Source organism: Oncorhynchus masou, chromosome 21 (assembly GCF_036934945.1).
Source record: "Oncorhynchus masou masou isolate Uvic2021 chromosome 21, UVic_Omas_1.1, whole genome shotgun sequence".
Taxonomy (NCBI): domain Eukaryota; kingdom Metazoa; phylum Chordata; class Actinopteri; order Salmoniformes; family Salmonidae; genus Oncorhynchus; species Oncorhynchus masou.
Genome location: NC_088232.1, coordinates 11,671,219 through 11,691,883, shown reverse-complemented (window position 1 = coordinate 11,691,883; position 20,665 = coordinate 11,671,219). Strand labels below are relative to the sequence as shown.

The window sequence follows — 20,665 nt, the reverse complement described above, 5'->3', positions numbered from 1 at the left end:
TGACTGTGTTTGTTGTTGAGGAAGGGGGGGGGGGGGTTGACAGAATCTGGCGTTGAGGTTGAGCACACACTAATAGGCTTGCACGAGTGCACAGAGATGCATAGGCACACAGGTAAACACAAATACACTTAAGCACACACACACTTGGGCAGGCCTCTCTGTAGGACACTCTAACTTGATGGCAGTCCTACAGTACATCCCAGAGTGCAGGCTGCAGTTTACACAGGCAACAGCAGTCCAGGAAGCCACCTGTTCACTTCTCCGCCACCAACTCCATCCTCTCCTCTCATCCAAATGTCATCTGTTTTTCTTGTTCCCTCTCCACCTCCACGTCTCACTGTCTCTCCGCCAGCTTTCAGGAGGCACCAATGTAGCCTCAGACAGAGCAGGCCCCAGGCCAAAACATGCCACAGAGCCACCTAAAGTAGAGATTAGTCTGTTGCCGTGAGCGTGTCTCCTCCATGTTGAAGACACACACTGCAGTGGATGTGTACAGTCAGGTGGACAGGGCCTTCCAGTAGGCTTGCATCCCAAATGACTTACGTCCCTATTCACTTCATAGTGAACTACTTTTGACCATGGCACATAGGGCTCTGGTCGAAAGTAATGCACTTTATAGGAAAACGGTACCATTTGGGATGCATTCCAGGTGTTGCAGTGGAACAGGGAAAGTGGGATACCAAGTCAGTTGCACAACTGAATGAATTCAACCGAAATATGTCTTCCACATTTAACCCAATCCTTCTGAATCAGAGAGGTGTGGGGGGCTGCCTTAATCGATCATCCACGTCACGACACCTGGAGAGCAGTTGTTGTTGGGGTTTAACTGCCTTGCTCAAGGGCAGAACGGGGGGATTTTTTTTCAACTTGCCGGCTCGTGGATTCCAACTTGCGGCCTTCGGTTACTGGCCCAACGCTTGACAACTCCATACGTGGCGGGTTCTATTTCCTTGTATGCTTTCAGACCGGGAGTGGGATCTTTTGCAGTCAGGAAATAAACACAAAAAGTTTGTTCCAACATGCTATGCCTGGATTGATTAAATCAGGATACACTGCAGAGTAGCAAACTGTTCAATTAGCATGCTCACACTTATGCACTTTTAATGGTATCCAAGGACAACACTTGATTTATTCTTAGCCTTGGAAGTAAAAATATGAAGAAAAGGCAAAAAATAAGATTAAACAAATAGATGTAGGCGGAAGTTATTACCTGTGGTCCAACCCTAGCCTCGTCCTAGCACACTGGTCTTGCAAGGTTACATAAAAATAGGTTTCACTATCTATTCAAGCTCACAAGATCAGTGTGGTAGCACGATGCTAGTCCACCCCTAGAGATGAGTATCAAACCTGACCCCATTCCTCCTTCCTCACCCTGGCAGCCCCATCCCGCCATCGTTCCTCTCCTCCATCTTTCCCATTACAAGTCATTTAGCAGGGTGGGAAATCCATTGCTGCTCTGGTTATTTCCCCTCTGCCGGGATAATGAAAGAGACCATCAGCATTACTTGAGTGCCTCTCGCCGCAGAGGCGATAAGTCATAAACAAGCATTAAACAAGTTACACACGGTGCCATCTGCCCAGATGTGCTGTGCTAGGCTAGCCCTGTTGTTTACACACATAGAATAGAGTAATCTATGACCTGGCTTCCTGACAAAAACTAAGCCTAGTTGAAAGTACTTTTAAATCCAGGACTAGGATTAATCTGTGAATGGGAAACCATCCCCGTGGGCCTACTTTCTGAATATGACTATGAAACTGTTGCTAGAACTGACACCAACCAACCTATGTCAACTCAGTTTAGTTGGAAACTGAGTTTATGAATTGGGAGAAAACGCCCATCATTTTCAATTAGGGTTTATTCTTATAATTTCAATAAATTCTCAGTTAACTCTATGGTGTTGACTAGGTTCAAATGAATCGTCCCTGTTGACACTACACCACAGAACAGTACATTACAGCACAGTACTGCACAGTAAAGCCTTGTATCAGTGTACAAGCATCACATTGTGATGCTTTTGCAAAAATAGATGAATCACGGTTACTGATCCATAAGACAAGACATTGTATTCAAGTACAGTAAGTAAAGTAGTACAGTAAAGTACACTAAGTAAAGTAGTACAGTAAAGTAGTATAGTACAGTAAGTAAAGTAGTACAGTACATTAAGTAGAGTAGTACAGTAAAGTAGTATAGTGCAGTAAGTAAAGTAGTACAGTAAGTAAAGTAGTACAGTACCGTAAAGTAGAACAGTAAGTAAAGAGGTAGGGTAAAGTAGTACAGTAAGTGAAGTAGTAAAGTAGTACAGTAAGTAAAGTAGTACAGTAAAGTAGTATGGTAAGTAAAGTAGTACAGTAAAGTAGTATAGTACAGTAAGTAAAGTAGTACAGTACGTAAAGTAGTACAGTAAAGTAGTATAGTAAGTAAAGTAGTACAGTAAAGAAGTATAGTACAGTAAGTATAGTACAGCAAGTAAAGTAGTACAGTAAAGTGGCATAGTAAGTAAAGTAGTACAGTAAAGTAGTATAGTAAGTAAAGTAGTACAGTAAAGTAGTATAGTAAAGTAGTACAGTAAAGTAGTATAGTGCAGTAAGTAAAGTAGTACAGTATGTAAAGTAGTACAGTAAAGTAGTATGGTAAGTAAAGTACTACAGTAAAGAAGTATAGTACAGTAAGTATAGTACAGTAAGTAAAGTAGTACAGTAAAGAAGTTTAGTACAGTAAGTAAAGTAGACAGTAAAGTAGTATAGTAAGTAAAGTAGTATAGTACAGTAGTACAGTAAAATAGTATAGTAAGTAAAGTAGTACAGTAAGTGAAGTAGTACAGTGAAGTAGTTTGGTACAGTAAGTAAAGTAGTACAGTAAAGTAGTACAGTACAGTAGTACAGTAAAGTAGTATAGTACAGTAAGCAAAGTAGTACAGTAAGTAAAGTAGTACAGTAAGTAGTATAGTACAGTAAGTAAAGTAGTACAGTAAGTAAAGTACTACAGTAAAGTAGTACAGTACAGTAAGTAAAGTAGTACAGTAAGTAAAGTAGTACAGTAAAGTGGTATAGTACAGTACGTAAAGTAGTACAGTAAGTAAAGTAGTAAAGTAAATTGGTATAGTACAGTAAGGAACGTAGTACAGTAAGTAAAGTAGTACAGTAAAGTAGTAAAGTAGTACAGTACAGTAAGTAAATCAGTACAGTACAGTGAAGAGTACATGGTCACATCTCCGGCCAACAGGATTAGTACCTGTCTGGGAGATACTATACTGTACTACAACGCCCCACAAAGTCACTTTGGGGGCTGCCTAAAAAAAGACTGGATGAATAATGATATGAATTCATAAGGATGTGTTCTCCCCTTATCAGAGGTTATTACAGGCTAATGAGAGTCAAACCACACTCATGTAGGAGCCACTCTTCCCCTGTCCCCCTCCTGCCTTCAGTGAAATTAATATAAACTGCCTGCCTCACTCCTTTTTTTAAAGGAAGAGAAAAAAAGAGCAAAGAAAAAAGCATGGGAATGTTGAGTTTTGAACTGTTCAAAGCAAGCATTAGTTAGCGAACGCCAGCTCAGTCAAAGGAGGAGATGTGTCGCACATTAACCTTCATGGGGTCTAGTTGCGGTTGCATGCTCAATTGATGCTGCTAATTGAAATGTAGAAGGCGAGGGGGAAGGAGGTTGGAACTGACTTTGACTGGGGTCTTATTCGTCCTAACTATATTTCTCTTTGACGGAGGGCTGTTTTGTTGCTTGTTCCTCCCCTCGTGTTTTAGTGGCGGTGGTGTTTGTTAAATGCTGCCATGCACGTCTGATCTGCACCATAAAACACCTCTATTGATCCCTGGTGAACTTTATCCATCCCCCTCTCTCCATCCTCCTCTCCCCTCTCTTCATTGTCCTCCCCCCATTATTCTCTCTCCATCCTCTCCTTCTCCCCATCCGCCTCTCCCTTCTCTCCATCCGCTCCCTTTCGCCGTCCTCCTCTCCCCTCTCTCCATCCTCCTCTCCCCTCTCTTCATCCTCCTCTCCCTTCTTTCCATCCTCCTCTCCCTTCTCTCCATCCTCCTCTCCCTTCTCTCCATCCTCCTCTCCCTTCTCTCCCTCTCTTCCTCCTCTCCCTTCTCTCCATCCTCTCCCTCTCCCCATCCGCCTCTCCCTTCTTTCCATGCTCCTCTCCCTTCTTTCCATCCTCCTCTCCCTTCTCTCCATCCTCCTCTCCCTTCTCTCCATCCTCTCCCTCTCTTCCTCCTCTCCCTTCTCTCCATCCTCTCCCTCTCCCCATCCGCCTCTCCCTTCTTTCCATCCTCCTCTCCCTTCTTTCCATCCTCCTCTCCCTTCTCTCCATCCTCCTCTCCCTTCTCTCCATCCTCTCCCTCTCTTCCTCCCCTCCCTACATTTCAGCAGAACGTATGTCTATGGATTGAGGGAAAATACATAAAGAGGATGGAATATAGGATATATGCTGTATGTTGACATTATTTATACGGCATCAAATCCAATCAACTAGACACAAAACATCTATAGCTGTGAGTGTAGGCCACTTATCAGTCCTCATGTGTGTGAAGTACTGTATCAAACAGTTTGGCTCAGTCAGATCCCATGTTTCCATGGTGTCCACTAGTTCCTTTTTCATTCCTCTTCAATAGGGCTGACCTCATTTAGTCGACTGGACAATTGTTTGGTCGATAGGTTGTCGGTCGACCAAGATTTTTTTAGTTGAGAAGTGGCAAATATACTTCAAAAAAAATGTGGCCACATTGTCTGACGCACGCTTGTCTGAGTGGACTAATCCATTGCGGAGGCCAACGGGGATGGCACACCAGTATCACCAGTATCACCAGTAGTACATTTACACTCATCTCCAATGTTTTTTTGGTTACGATCATTTCTGTTAATGCATTCAATATATTATTATTACACTCTGCCATTGTGGGAGTGGACACGTCGTTTGCAGAGGGCACAACCTAGGCTATACAACTTTTGGTTTATTTCATTCCAATTTGTTCATCGTCTTTTGTTTGGAGCACTCCTGTCAATCTCGAGTAAGGACACGCACCTAATTACACATAGAAGTAGGCCTAGGCTCCCTGGTTTGCACGCAAATGTAGGCTTAGAAATGTGCCCGTTTGGATATGTGGTGCTGTTTCTGATTGTCTTAACTCACCGTCACTGTGGAGCTTCTCAAAGTCATTTTTATCTTCGCCTCAAACAGCAAGTAAACAAAGTCTGTTTTCACATCAATTGAGAATGACAATAGTGCCTCAACGTAGCCTATTTGAAAAATCTTTCCAGCTCTCTCCCTTACACTAATAACTCAGCATCAAAGGGGGGAATAAATGTCATGCTCTGATCTGGTGGAAACATCGTAAAAAAAAAGGCCTACCTGATTACTTGCACAAATAGCCTATAGCTGTGTCTGTCTGTCTGGAGTTCACTGGTGTGGGAAACTGAGGGACAGAATATTTTATACAATGTTGCAAGTTTGCTAGCACCCAGCTTTGCCCAAACCTAGTTAATTGTTGATACACTGTTTCAAGTTCCTTGCAGACAGGCCATGCGTAGCCAATGTGATTTATAAGATGTTTATTTTTCTCAGGATATTTTCTGCCTGCAGGCTGCAATGTTTTTATTTGTTGGCTTTATGTAGGGTATTTTTACAGATTGGCAATGGCAATAGATGTTACTTTTAGATTTGTTTAATTTTAATATAGATATAATTTTTGATTAACCACACGACAAGACTTTATTATGAATTAAATGAAACTGTTCCATGAAAATGTGTATATGAAAATCTTAACTGCCATGCAGATCAGTTGAAATGGTACGATATTTGAACTCCAAATTTAAAAGGCTGCCGACCGCTGGTGTAGCCTATTATCGGCAACTTCAGGAGCTTAAAGGCAGAATCTTCGAAGACCAGAATTTTTCTTCTTCTTCTGGTTAGGCTATATTGATCTCTGGCTCCCTCTTTAGTAATTTGTATGTCTTCATTTTTAATCGCAGTGCTTAAAGCATCAGACAAGCTCAGTAGCCTACCTAAAGCTGATATCTTTTTTTATCATGAGCATGGCCTTATTTCTATTACAGCATGTTGGATGACTGTCATTCATATTCCATTCGCCAAGTTCAATGTAACCTCGATAGGTTTAGGCTACTACATGATACTCACATTTTCCCTATACCCATCATGAGGTTGCCACAACCTAGCCTATGAATGACATTTTACAACGCAGGTGAACACAAGTCGAGAATTTATTTTTTTGATAACAGACAGGGACACAAGGACAGGCAGTGACACATTCAATAACGCCTTGCACACTCTTGCCTGCATCTAGTTTATCTACGGTGTAATCATTATTCCAACAGTTGCAAACAAGAGTTTTTATCGCCATTTCATTTGCTTCCATATTGAAAACTGTTCAACTATTGTCTTTCTCTTTGAGTCAACTACTCACCACATTTTATGCACTGCAGTGCTAGCTATCTGTAGCTTATGCTTTCACTACCACATTCATTCTCTGATCCTTTGATTGGGTGGACAACATGTCAGTTCATGCTGCAAGAGTTCTGGTAGGTTGGAGGACATCCTCTGGAAATTGTCAAAATTACTGTGCAAGCCTATGGAAGTGGGTGAGAATCAAGAGCCTCCTAGGTATTTGTACTGAAGTCAATGTACCAAGAGGAGGACGGGAGATACCTGCCTACCGTCTACACCATGGTGCTACCCTACAGAGTGCTGTTGAGGCTACTGTAGACCTTCATTGCAAAACAGTGTGTTTTAATCAATTATTTGGTCACGTGAATATATTCAGTATAGTTTTATCGAAAAAGGAAACATTATCATTATTTTACAATTTTATTTTTATGAAATTCACTGAGGAGGTTGGTCCTCTCCTTCCTCCACAGAGGAGCCATATACGTACGTACAACGCGCATGCGTGCGTGTGTGTGTGTGTACACTACGAACCAACTCACCGGTCTCAGACAGCAGCTTGATAGACTCCAGAACGCGCTCGGTGTAAACACCTGGCTCATAGTTCTCCATCTCCGCATTGATGATGTGAACGACGCGGGCCGCCCGACCCCTGATGGCGCCCGCCGTGCGGTCCAGGGTGTCCACGTCGCCTTCCTGCAGGGCAATCACGCACTTGTTCACGTCCTCCAGAATGTGGTTTTCTGTGGGGTAGAGATAAAGGGAGGGAGGGAGAGAGAGAAAGAAAGAGAAGGAGAGAGAGGGAGGTAGAGGTAGAGAGGGAGTAGTAGAAAGAGCGAAAGGAGAAGGAAAGCAAGAGAGTGGGAGAGAGAGAGAGAGCGAGAGGCGCGCGGGGGGGGGGTCAGTTTGGTGTTCATTAGGCACAAACATGCTTCATGGATGGGATAGCTTAGTAATTTGAGGGTCAACTGCTGTTTGATTATAAAAAAAGAGAGAAAGTCCAGATTTCATTGCACAATCATTCATGGGTTGGCAGTGTAGTCTAGTGGTTAGAGCATTGGACTAGTAACCGAAAGGTTGCAAGTTCAAATCCCCGAGCTGACAAGGTACAAAATCTGTCGTTCCGCCCCTGAACAGGCAGTTAACCCACTGTTCCTAGGCCGTCATTGAAAATAAGAATTTGTTCTTAACTGACTTGCCTAGTAAAATAAATAAAATAAATAACCCTTTCATTGACAAGAGTCCTTGTGGACGACAATATAGACAGTTGCAGAATGAGGTGAAGACTCCACTGCAGAGTTTCCCAAACTCAGTCATCAGGACCCCAATGGGTGCAGCTTTTGCCCAAACACGACACAACTGATTCAAATAACCAAAGCTGTATGATTGGTTGATTATTAAGGCAAAAACAAAACAAGCACCCCATGTTGGTCGTGAGGACCGGGTTTGGGAAACAATGTTACCATAACGGTGACCTGTACTGCGTGTGTGAACGTGTATGCTCACGTGTGTGTACGTGCTCGCATCTGTGTGTGTGTGTGTGTGTGCATCAGCATACTGTATGTGTGTGTCAGCATGTGTGTGTATGTGTATTCCCCTCTGTTGAAAGTGAGTCATTTTGAACCAGGAACCTGTATTCGTCGCCTCTGTTACCCAGACTACTGTAGCATTATTAACATGCGCCGTCAAAGTAACATAGTGAGTGGGTGACCCCATCAAGGTCGTCCGCCGTGAGGGTGTTGTCCCCCCAACCCCCGCCTCCCCCACATGGCCAAAAGTAGTGCACTACTGTATATAGGGAATTCGGTGCCATTTGGAATGATCCCTAAACAACCGTCAACTTCCCTGGGAAAGCACATTTTTGTCCTGGAACTGCGTCAATAGCCCCTTACCCATTATGGCCTACAAAGCTTAAATCCTGTAAAAGCAGAGAATATTGTGTTCAACCGTTGTATCTCCTAATGACTAAATCACTTAATAATCATGGTAATCTGTATTCAATTAGATCACAGTCATCATCATTAGAAGCCGTGCCGGTATCGACAAGAAAGCTTTTTCCTTTCTCTAAATGGGAGCAGAAACCATGTCGGATAAATGGTGGAAACACACTGCACTTACCTATACACGGTACAAACACACATATTCTACTTTATCATCTCGGGCTGTATGTATCAAGCGTCTCAGAGGACGAGTGCTGAGTGTCAAGAACTATTATACAATAAACAGTTAGAATCCGAGAGACTATATGTTGGTTGCAGTGGAGGCTGGTGGCAGAAGCTATAGGAGGACAGCTAATTGGAATGGCTGGAAGGGAATTATTGGAACAGAATCAAACGTGGTTTCCATATGTGTGACACCGTTCCATTTATTCCATTCCAGCCATTACAATCTGCCCATCCTCCTATAGATCCTCCCACCAGCCTCCTCTATTTGGTGGCGGCTCAGTTGCAACTAGTTTTAGCGTTAAAAAGCACTTCCTTTTAACAGTGTACAACATTGTACAGTATTTTCTAATCTTTTCTAATTCCATACCTGACACGGACAGGAAGTCATCCACAGAAGTGATATCGTCGACGGCCTCGGTGAGGATGCGCACCTGCTTCTCCCATTGGTCCTTGAACACGTCCATGTTGTCCTGGGCAACCTTGCTCTGGGGCCGTGCAGCCAGGGTGAGGGCCGCGTTGATCACCTGGGTGGTAGAGAGTGAAGGTTGAGAGAAAAGGTGTGTGTGTGTGTGTGTGTGTGTAGGACCATCACAATTAAGGGGATCTCCAAATCCAGTCCTGGAGTGCATACAGTACAGGCCGTGCAGGGTTTTACTCTAGCCCAGCACTAACATGTCTAATGAAGACAATCCTATAACCGTTCTCCTTTCCAGACTGAAGACCATGTCAAGTGGAATCAGGTATGTTATTGCTGGGCTGGATTATGACCTTGTAACTCTCCAAGACTCCTGACTTCAAAGCCTTTACCTAGATTAAAAGACTGAAGTGCCTCCTAAGGAAATACGACTAGCTCGAGGCCACGACCAGGACTGTACTTTGACGATTAACGCCCTTGCTATACACATTAGAGTAATTAAGTCAGTAAGAAGCCTTGCACGAGCCTCGGTACACCCGCTAGATAGAGTGGAGGATGTGAAATGGACCACATCCGCGGTACAGTAGGCTATAGCACAGTGGACTTCCCTTTCTGCAGTCGGTGTCCTTAAGCACATTAAAGGGACAGTACACCCACATTGAAAATGACATGACCGCCATTACCCATTGTGCAGTCTATAGTCTACAGACTAGGTAAGACAGCAATCCACGCTTTGGTTATGTTTGTCGTTTTGTCAAGATGTCATTTTGTAATGGGTGACGGGGGGGGGGGGGTTGTTCTCTGGGTACATTTCCAGCAGATTGAACAGCAGGATCGTTTGGAGAACTGGACGTCTTCGTAGGAGACAAACCGTTGTTAATCCCAGGAATGAGAACTAATGATCTAACAGATAGACAATGTTCCAGCCCTGCAAGTGTCCATTACATGGATAATATCCCATTCATATATTCATGTTTATTCAACAACGAGTGGTAAAGCAATAGACAGGGTGCCATTACTACAGTAGGCATGTATGACTGACTAAACCAAATAAGATTGTATTTTTTTATTTTTTTATACTTAAGTCATTTAGCAGACGCTCTTATCCAGAGCGACTCACAAGTGCATTCATCTTAAAGTAGCTAGGCGAGACAACCACAACGTCCCCCACCACCTTCTTGAAAAGAAATGTCTCGCCAATTTTGATCTTGTCCCATCACTGAGACCCCTGCAGGCACCCGGCCCAAAGGACCAAGTAAAGCCCCCTCATCCAAACCCTCCCCTAACCCAGACAACACTGGACCAATTGTGCGCCATTCCCATGGGACTCCTGGCCACAGCCGGTTGTGGCGCAGCCCGGGAATGAACCTGGGTCTGTCGTAACGCCTCTGGTACGGTGATGCAGTGCCTTAGACCGCTGTGCCACTCAGGAGGCCCTGATAGTTTACATTTTTAACAAAAGTTTTGTCTTGTTTTCTACATACGTATGGCGCTATCAATTCATCCAGAACGTTAAAAAAAAGAAGTCCATTAGCTTGTTTAAGCTTGGAAAACAAGGTCAAAAAAGCACATATGCAATCCCTGCCTGTGTGGAATTGAATCCTGGACCCACCGGCCTTCCCACTATGTTCCATGCATCTTTCTACCATTTAATATCTGTTTGAATCAGGAAAAAACACGTTTGAAATAAATACAAAAAAGTGAATGAACCCATTTGCTTTTACAGTTTCTACTTTTAGCTCAATTAGCCTAAAAGAGTCTGACCTGGGATCAGGGGTTGACAGCCACTAATGATGCCTGGCATCAAGCAAAGCCAGTCATCTAATACACTAAACTTACACACACACTCATCTTACGTAACCCTCCTTTTTTTGTTCTATTCCCTGTTCTCTTTCGTCTTTAATAACACCCCCTGTCAAACTGACCTCCTGTCAAAACACAAAATTCAAAAAAGCACTCACACCTGAGTCATCTTATTACATGTGCGTGGGAATAATGTGATTGCTTAAAAGAAAAGGACAAAACTCGCGCCACACTCTTTTTCGTATCACGTTTTTCATTCAAGCTCACGTGTCGGCCTCTTGGCCCTCGACAGGGCTTTTTCAAAATGTCAAAACAACTATCTATTTTGCCCCCACCTTTCTTTTTTTCTTTCTTTGAGTCACTTATCCTCTATTCCTCTGCGCTTTCTCTATGTTGAGCCGTTGCCAAGGAAAAGCGACAGCTGGCAACTTAAAACTTGGAATCCCCTTCCAAAGTTTTCTAATGCTAGCCTTGACTCAGTGGAGGTCAGTTTATCAAAAAGTGGGTCTCGGTGGGTGCAATGTGGCTGCATGTCGGGCCCCGCGTGAGTCTTCGAGAGGCTAGCACCTTGAATGTTAAGAACTGCCCCTTCCCTCAATCCCTCCTTCCTCTCCTTTCTTCACTTCCATTAGTGAGCGCAGGGTCCCCTGTGAAAATGCCCCGAACCTTAACCTTGGAAACAACGTATCGATTGCCACCTACTCCTCTGTTAGACATCCAGAGGAAGCCCGCTCCGGGAGGCTAGAGCTTCCATCTGTATCTCTCTCCTATACCCTTCCCTCTCTCCTCTTTCTCTCTGTGCTCCCCTTTCTTTCCTCCTCTCACTCTGTGCTCCCCCTTTCTCTCCTCCTCTCACTCTGTGCTCCCCCTTTCTTTCCTCCTCTCACTCTGTGCTCCCCTTTCTTTCCTCCACTCACTCTGTGCCCCCCCTTTCTCTCCTCCTCTCACTCTGTGCTCACCCTTTCTTTCCTCCTCTCACTCTGTGCTTCCCCTTTCTCTCCTCCTCTCACTCTGTGCTCTCCCTTTCTCTCATCCTCTCACTCTGCGCTCCCTCTTTCTCTCCTCCTCTCTTTTTCTCTCTCCCTCCCAATCGCTCTCTCTGCCCTCTCTCCCTCTGCCCCCTCTCTCTCTGTGTGTTCCATTGGACATTATTTTTACCCACACAGACACACACAGTACTAAGATGAAGGACGCTGCCTGTGCCCAAACAAACTTGCCTGCCGGCAAAGTTGCGTACTATAGTTGTACTACTCTGTCTTCCTCACCATGTACCATTACTGTGTGGGTTTTCTTGAATCATTGTTAAAATGTTGCTTTTAGAGTATAGTGATTCAGAGAGATATTTAATAACATATGCTTACTCTCTATTCAATGGCACTTCCCAATGCAATGGCATGGCAAACAAATAATACAGAGTGTTTAAAAAAAAACTCTAAAATTGTAAAAGAGCTGAGCCGGGTACCTCCAACGGGTGGTGCTAATACCAGGGTCGTGTTCAGTAGGGCGTACCGTCACAATCCCATTTTGCAACGGGGCAAAACACCAATTGGTTCAGGTAGGTCACCCTCCACCCCGTTTCACTCATTCTTAAAAGCGTATTTCCTCTCTACTAAACAGGATCCAGGACACCCAGTGAGGGGATGCCTACCTGTGGGCAGAGGCTGTCGATCTGGGTGGCGGCCATGCGCACCAGCTTCACACCCTCCTCGTTGTTGGAGATGGAGCAGGCCAGGTTAGCCACCTGTAACAAGAGAGAGAGGACACAAAGACTTAGCTGCTGTTTTTGGCATGTTCATTAGACGGTAACAAACGTCAGACGAGGCTAAGTTCTTCAATGGGTCTTTCAGGACGACGACGACAGGCTTTTAAATCATGTTCTTTCTCTCCCACGATGCACGTACCCGTGTTATTACCATGAGCGGTGGTCTGTTTAGCGCTCACCCGAAACCCAGCACAATTTCCCCCACTAACGCTCGCACTGCTTTACCTCTTGTAATGTGTGCAGATAGTGACTCCTGAAGGAGGCTGTCTCCGCCATAACCTTAACTCGTGTCTGTAGCTATCTGTTCCCGGCGGCAGGGGATTTAATGCTTGGCTAGTCAAGGAAATGTTGGGGCAAAATACGTACCGGGGTTTAGGCTTGCTCATCTGTTTGATTGGTATTTGTTATTCCCCTGTGTTGAGACCTGGTGAGTGTGTCTCCCCCCCCCCCATCCCTCTCTTCGTTGCTCTATAATTTACCAAAAATATTTGAATTATTTACATCACATATGGACTATAATGGGAGTTTTCCACTAGTCTATCTCAGGGGCATATTTTTCTGAGAAAGAGGGAGACATAAAGGAACTGAGAAAAAGAAAGAGAGAGATTGGGGCATAGAAAGACCAGCTTTCTTCTGTCCTACTGTGCTGACAGCACTGCTGTTTAGATGGTGGCAGGGTGAGGAGACTGTACTAAATGAATCCTTGTGAGTGGCAAACCCCCTCCGCCGCTCTCCACTCCTCTACCACCCTTTTCTCCTTCTCTCTCTCTCTCCCTCTCTCCGTCATTTCTGGAATCAATTATTATTCAGATCGCATACGCTCTTAGAATGAAAGGTGCTGTCCAGAACCTAAAAGGGTTCTTCAGGCTGTCCTCATTGGAGAACCCTTTGAAGAACCCTTTTGGTTCCAAATAGAACCCTTTTGGGTTCCATGTAGTACCCTTTCCACAGAGGGCTCAACATGGAACCAAAAAGGCTTGTACCTAGAACCAAAAAGGGTTCTTCTGTAGGGACTGCTATTAGGTACCTTTTCTCTAAGAGTGTAAGGACTATACATGTTCATTTTCCAATGGACTTTTCTCAAGGGTATATTTTTCTGAGAAAGATGGAGAAAGAAAGAAAAAAGTGAAAAATAATAAGAGAGAGAGAGAGAGATTGGGCAATAGAAAGAACAGGTCGAGCAGGTTTGTTTCTACTTCTACTCTGCTCTAGCAGCACTGCAGTTAAGACGGTGGCAGGGTGAGAGACTGTACTAAATTAATCCAATGGCTGCTTTACAAAACATAATTACCCGGAAATGTCGGAAGGGTACATGGAGAACTCTGCGTTAATTGGCAAAAGAGCGGCGGCCATATTGCCGAGGACTTTATACAATGGAACCAAATCTTCTATCAGAACCAAATGGATAAGCCTAAATGGGCACCTGTAAGGTGGCAGTGTCATGTACGTAAAGAGTCTCAGTCACTAGTGGTAAAATACTCAGAGTGCCTTGAGGTTCATTACCGGAAAGCCTGAGTGTGCTTAAATCATTAGCCCGGCTTATTGGTGCAAAAAGGCGCTTCCTCGTACAATTAGGATGCCAGGTGGCCTTTCTGATGGAACACCTCTTCGGTTTAATTTACGCCTGCATATGTACAGAGGTGCGCTCTCTCGCTCTTAAAACTAAAGGTAGTCTCTCTCTTCTACCTTCACTTCCCGACACGTGTTAGCGGTAATATCCCTCTCTTTCCTGTGTCTCTCTATCGTGCCTACAAGCAGACATTCATTAATTCATTCTCTCGCTCTTTCCAACAACTAGGTAGGCCTACTCTCTGTCATTCCCCCTGCTGTGGATTCCCAATGTCTCCACTAGCGATATTTGCCCAGCTTACAATAATATATACAGTGCCTTGCGAAAGTATTCGGCCCCCTTGAACTTTGCGACCTTTTGCCACATTTCAGGCTTCAAACATAAAGATATAAAACTGTATTTTTTTGTGAAGAATCAACAACAAGTGGGACACAATCATGAAGTGGAACGACATTTATTGGATATTTCAAACTTTTTTAACAAATCAAAAACTGAAGAATTGGACGTGCAAAATTATTCAGCCCCCTTAAGTTAATAATTTGTAGCGCCACCTTTTGCTGCGATTACAGCTGTAAGTCGCTTGGGGTATGTCTCTATCAGTTTTGCACATCGAGAGACTGAATTTTTTTTCCCATTCCTCCTTGCAAAACAGCTCGAGCTCAGTGAGGTTGGATGGAGAGCATTTGTGAACAGCAGTTTTCAGTTCTTTCCACAGATTCTCGATTGGATTCAGGTCTGGACATTGACTTGGCCATTCTAACACCTGGATAAGTTTATTTTTGAACCATTCCATTGTAGATTTTGCTTCATGTTTTGGATCATTGTCTTGTTGGAAGACAAATCTCCGTCCCAGTCTCAGGTCTTTTACAGACTCCATTAGGTTTTCTTCCAGAATGGTCCTGTATTTGGCTCCATCCATCTTCCCATCAATTTTAACCATCTTCCCTGTCCCTGCTGAAGAAAAGCAGGCCCAAACCATGATGCTGCCACCACCATGTTTGAAGGTGGAGATGGTGTGTTCAGGGTGATGAGCTGTGTTGCTTTTACGCCAAACATAACGGTTTGCATTGTTGCCAAAAAGTTCAATTTTGGTTTCATCTGACCAGAGCACCTTCTTCCACATGTTTGGTGTGTCTCCCAGGTGGCTTGTGGCAAACTTTAAACAACACTTTTTATGGATATCTTTAAGAAATGGCTTTCTTCTTGCCACTCTTCCATAAATGCCAGATTTGTGCAATATACGACTGATTGTTGTCCTATGGACAGAGTCTCCCACCTCAGCTGTAGATCTCTGCAGTTCATCCAGAGTGATCATGGGCCTCTTGGCTGCATCTCTGATCAGTCTTCTCCTTGTATGAGCTGAAAGTTTAGAGGGACGGCCAGGTCTTGGTAGATTTGCAGTGGTCTGATACTCATTCCATTTCAATATTATCGCTTGCACAGTGCTCCTTAGGATGTTTAAAGCTTGGGAAATCTTTTTGTATCCAAATCCTGCTTTAAACCTCTTCACAACAGTATCTCGGACCTGCCTGGTGTGTTTCTTGTTCTTCATGATGCTCTCTGCGCTTTTAACGGACCTCTGAGACTATCACAGTGCAGGTGCATTTATACGGAGACTTGATTACACACAGGTGGATTGTATTTATCATCATTAGTCATTTAGGTCAACATTGAATCATTCAGAGATCCTCACTGAACTTCTGGAGAGAGTTTGCTGCACTGAAAGTAAAGGGGCTGAATAATTTTGCACGTCCAATTTTTCAAGGGGGCCGAATACTTTCGCAAGGCACTGTATATTTTAAACAGACCAATTAAAGACAGTCAATCCACTACGTTGGGAGTTTGAGTTTGGAGGCGCACCGTACGCATGTCACACACACACACACACACTTCACTGGAGGCGCACCGTACGCATGTCACACACACACACACACACACACACACACACACACACACACACACACACACACACACACACACACACACACTGCACTGGAGGCGCACCATACGCATGTCACACACACACACACACACACACACACACACACACACACACACACACACACACACTGCACTGAGGCGCACCATACGCATGTCACACACACACACACACACACACACACACACACACACACACACACACACACACACACACACACACACACACACACACACACACACACACACACACTGCACTGGAGGCACACTGTACACATGTCTCACACACACACACACACACACACACTGCACTGGAGGCGCACCGTACGCATGTCACAGACACACACACACACACACACACACACTGCACTGGAGGCGCACCATACGCATGTCACACACACACACTGCACTGGAGGCGCACCGTACGCATGTCACAGGCACACACACACACACACACACACACACACACACACACACACACACACACACACACACACACACACACTGTACTGGAGGCGCACCGTACGCATGTCACACACACACACACACTGCACTGGAGGCACACCGTACGCATGTCACACACACACACTGTACTGGAGGCGCACCGTACGCATGTCACACACACACACACACACACACACACACACACACACGCACGCACTGCACTGGAGGCGCACCGTACGCATGTCACACACACACACACACACACACACACACACACACACACACACACACACACACACACACACACACACACACACACACACACACACACACACACACACACTGTACTGGAGGCGCACCGTAACACTGTACTGGAGGCGCACCGTACGCATGTCACACACACACACACACACACACACTGTACTGGAGGCGCACCGTACGCATGTCACACACACATACACACACACACACACACACACTGTACTGGAGGCGCACCCTACGTACGCATGTCACACACACACACACTGTACTGGAGGCACACTGTACGCATGTCACACACACACATACACACACACACACTTTACTGGAGGCGCACCCTACGTACGCATGTCACACACACACACTGTACTGGAGGCACACTGTACGCATTGATCCATCCTCAGGATCAACAACATTGTAGCTGTTTTAAAATAACTAATGGCCTCATGGTGACATTCTTAAGCAGTTTTTTCCTGTCCTGCAGCTCATCAGTTCAGAAGGACGACTTTATCTTTGATGTTTCTAGGTGGTTTATAGTATACATCATCAAAGCATAATTGTTAACTCGACAATGCTTAAAGATATATTCAATGTCTGATTTGTTATTGTTACGCATCTACCAATCACTGCCCTTCCTTATGAAGCTTTCGAAAACTTGACAGGGGGACATTACAGATGATGTATGTATGGGGGACAGAGGAAGGGATACTCATTCAAAAATCATGTCAACCCCTCTTATGTCACGGAGAGTCCATATAATTTATTGGGGCGGTTTTGTGGACACGGATTAAACCTAATCCTAGACTAAATTGCACTTTTAAACTGGATTAACTGAAATGGCATTTCTCAGACATGGTTAAAAATAGTCTCAGACTTCCCTTAGTGTAGATTTAAAAAGTCAGATTTCCAGAAGGATGATTAGATTTAATCTAGATCTAAGAGAAGTCTTAAATTAAACCTGGCCAGAGACAAGATTAACATCAGATGAATGGATGTTGGATCCCAGGTTGAACTTGGCAATGAGAGAAACTGGATTACCTGGACTATTTCAATGATGATCAAAGATCACCACCAAGGCCTGACAAAAGGACAGTATAGACCTGGAGCAACCCACTGATTTTGATCAAATCAATTTCTGTGACCGTTTCCGTATGTACAAAGAAAATGCCGCTGACATTTGTTTGCTTGAGCCTAGGCTTTCATCAAGCAATAACATCTGCTAACCATGTGTCTGTGACCAATAAAATGTTATTTGATTTGATTTAGGGAAAGGCCCATCCCTCCTTTCCTACAAGTACTGATCACCTTGAGGTTTTTGGCATCTGGAACCTTCCACCGTGAAACAGGAGATTTGTGTGATCTAAATTACTCGACTGTATGCAGAATAATCCACAAAGTCTGAAATGAAAGACAATTGCATCAAGTTCCCTGATGCTGCTGCCCAAGCCAACTGCAAGGTAGAGTTATCTGAATATGGGAACTTGCCTGGAGTCATTGGCTGTATAGATGGATGTCATATTCCCATCAAGTGTCCCTCTACAGCAGATGTTGAGGAGTACAGGAATCATAAAAACTGGTTCTCAATAAATGTACAAAGTGTGTGCACTCCCAATTTGCAGTTCTCCAACATTGTTGCACGTCGGGAAGGTGCAACTCATGACTCAAGGATTATCCAAAACTCCTCTTCATATGCTCAGCTTGAAGGAGGACAACAGAGTGGAATCATACTCGGTGACAGTGGGTATGCACATACCAACTTCTTGTTCACCCCCTATCTTCATGCAATAGGATCTGAGCAACAACAGTACAACCAAGCTCATATCCGTACCAGAGGTGTAGTGGAGTGCATGTTTGGTGTATGGAGTCGTTTCCAGTCTCTCAGAAACACATTGTGCTTTCAACCAAGATGCTGAATTGTCATAATTGCAAATGCAGTGCTACACAATGAACTCGAACCTGCATGGCTGCCTAGATCCTCACATTGAAGATGATGATGACCCAGATGTTCCCGTCATGCACGTCAGCTTTGACACACGCTACACTTTATGTAGTGTCATTATGTCATGCACGTCAGCGTTGACATCGGTTTTGCACACCGGCGTTAAACTAGACATCGGGCCGATGTGCAAAACCGATGTCAAAGCTGACGTGCATGACGTAATGACACTACATGAAGTGTAGCGTTACACATGCAACACATCATTCCTAACTTAGCCCACAATGTCTGCTGTGTGGATCGAGCAGTCAACAAGTCGAGCAGTCATTTGAAAGAGTAAGAAATTTCAGCAAGACAAAGGCGAAACCCATTAACGCCAAGATAATGGAATTAATTGCCCTTGACAATCAACCGTTCTCTGTCGTGGGTGTTGTTGGCTTTCGCAAACTAGCTGAGCACCGGTACACACTGCCAAGTGCGCTATTTTTCAGATGTTGCCCTACCGGAGTTACACAGTAATTGCGTCACTGCTATTAGCTTCACGACTGACATTTGGACCAGCAAAGTCAGCCCCATGAGCATGCTGAGTCTGACGGCACAGTGGGTCGTCGAGGATTTTGTACTGAGGAAAGTCATATTGCATGCTCATGAATGTGCTGGTTGTGCTACCGCTGCTACCTTTTCAATTGCATTTGAGAACATGTTTGAAACTTGGAAACACACTAGCTACCTCCATTCAAACAACTGACTGGAGAAATAAGCTCATCAACTGTGCCTGCAGCAGATGTGATACCCTCTGTCACGGCACTGAAACGCCTGCTCGCCACCATGCTCGATGCTATGTACTGCACAAGGACCGCTACTTCGATGCAGACAAGAAACAGGGTTTACGTGAAATGTTACAAAAACAGATGGACAGGATGGAAACGGACACAGTGACAGTGAGCACAGAGGAAGAGAGGCCACGGACAGACAGAGCTGAAACTTCACTGCTTGACGTGTATGATGAAATCCTGGTTGAAAATGAAACGACTGAACAAATAAACAACAAAACAGCACCGCAAGTAAGTAAAAGAAATAGGTTTTGATTATGTTTTACTGGTAATGGGGACATACATAAATGCCAACAAAATAACTTTTTGGTCAGTGTGGTGTGTGTAACCTTTACTTGACTTGGCAAGTCAGTTAAGAACAAATTCCTATTTACAATGATGGCCTACCCCGGCCAAACCCACACGACGCTGGGCCAATTGTGCGCCGCCCTATGCGACTCCCAATCATGGCCGGATGTGATACAGCCTGGATTCGAACCAGGGGCTGCAGTGATGCCTCTTGCACTGAGATGCAGTGCCTTAGATCACTGCATCCAGGTGTGTGTGTTCACTATTTAACTGTATTAGAATGCTTAAAATTTGTTGTGAGAAGGATAGCTCAAGTGATAGACGCAAACAATAGCCATGGATTGGTAACAAAAAAGGTTCTTAATTCACAAATGGACATTTCGGGAACTGGTGCTGGTTTTCAGAAGAACATTGGTACTGTTGCCGCGTCGCGTTTCTCTCCTCCCTTCATAGCCAACTCAACATGAAGGATTTGCGTCTTCAAATCATGCTCTTCTTTTAAATTCACTAGTTTGCGCTTATGAAATTCCATTGGCCAGTTTCCCATGCATGCTCAGCCTCTTCGTCTTTGTCCTCTGGCCCGGGTCAGTGACACAACCTTCTCTCCTGGCTGCTGCAGATGTAGAGGGCTGATCGTGATCCTGTCTTATTATCCCCTCCAAGCCTCTAGGAAATGATTCAATTGCTGCATTAGAGAACATTATTTCCTCAAGAGTTGAGTTCCTTCCATAATTTGTATTTATGGGAGTTGAAGAGTTGACTGACAAGATGACATATTCCCTGCAGTCCGGGGATGACACATGTTGAATGAATGTGTCCTACTAATTGAAATGT

General features: G+C 44.4%; 1 protein-coding gene across 3 annotated transcripts in view; it reads right to left on the bottom strand.

Moving 5' to 3' along the window:
• Positions 1 to 20,665, bottom strand: part of LOC135507809 (catenin alpha-2) — a 679,445-nt gene that overhangs the window by 60,026 nt on the left and 598,754 nt on the right. For all 3 annotated transcript variants that reach the window (XM_064927473.1, XM_064927474.1, XM_064927475.1), the window contains exons 10-12: positions 12,451 to 12,543; positions 8,952 to 9,108; positions 6,962 to 7,162 (exon numbers count right to left, since the gene is read on the bottom strand). In XM_064927473.1, coding sequence (XP_064783545.1) covers positions 6,962 to 7,162; positions 8,952 to 9,108; positions 12,451 to 12,543 — 451 coding nt within the window. The remainder of the gene's footprint in view (positions 1 to 6,961; positions 7,163 to 8,951; positions 9,109 to 12,450; positions 12,544 to 20,665) is intronic.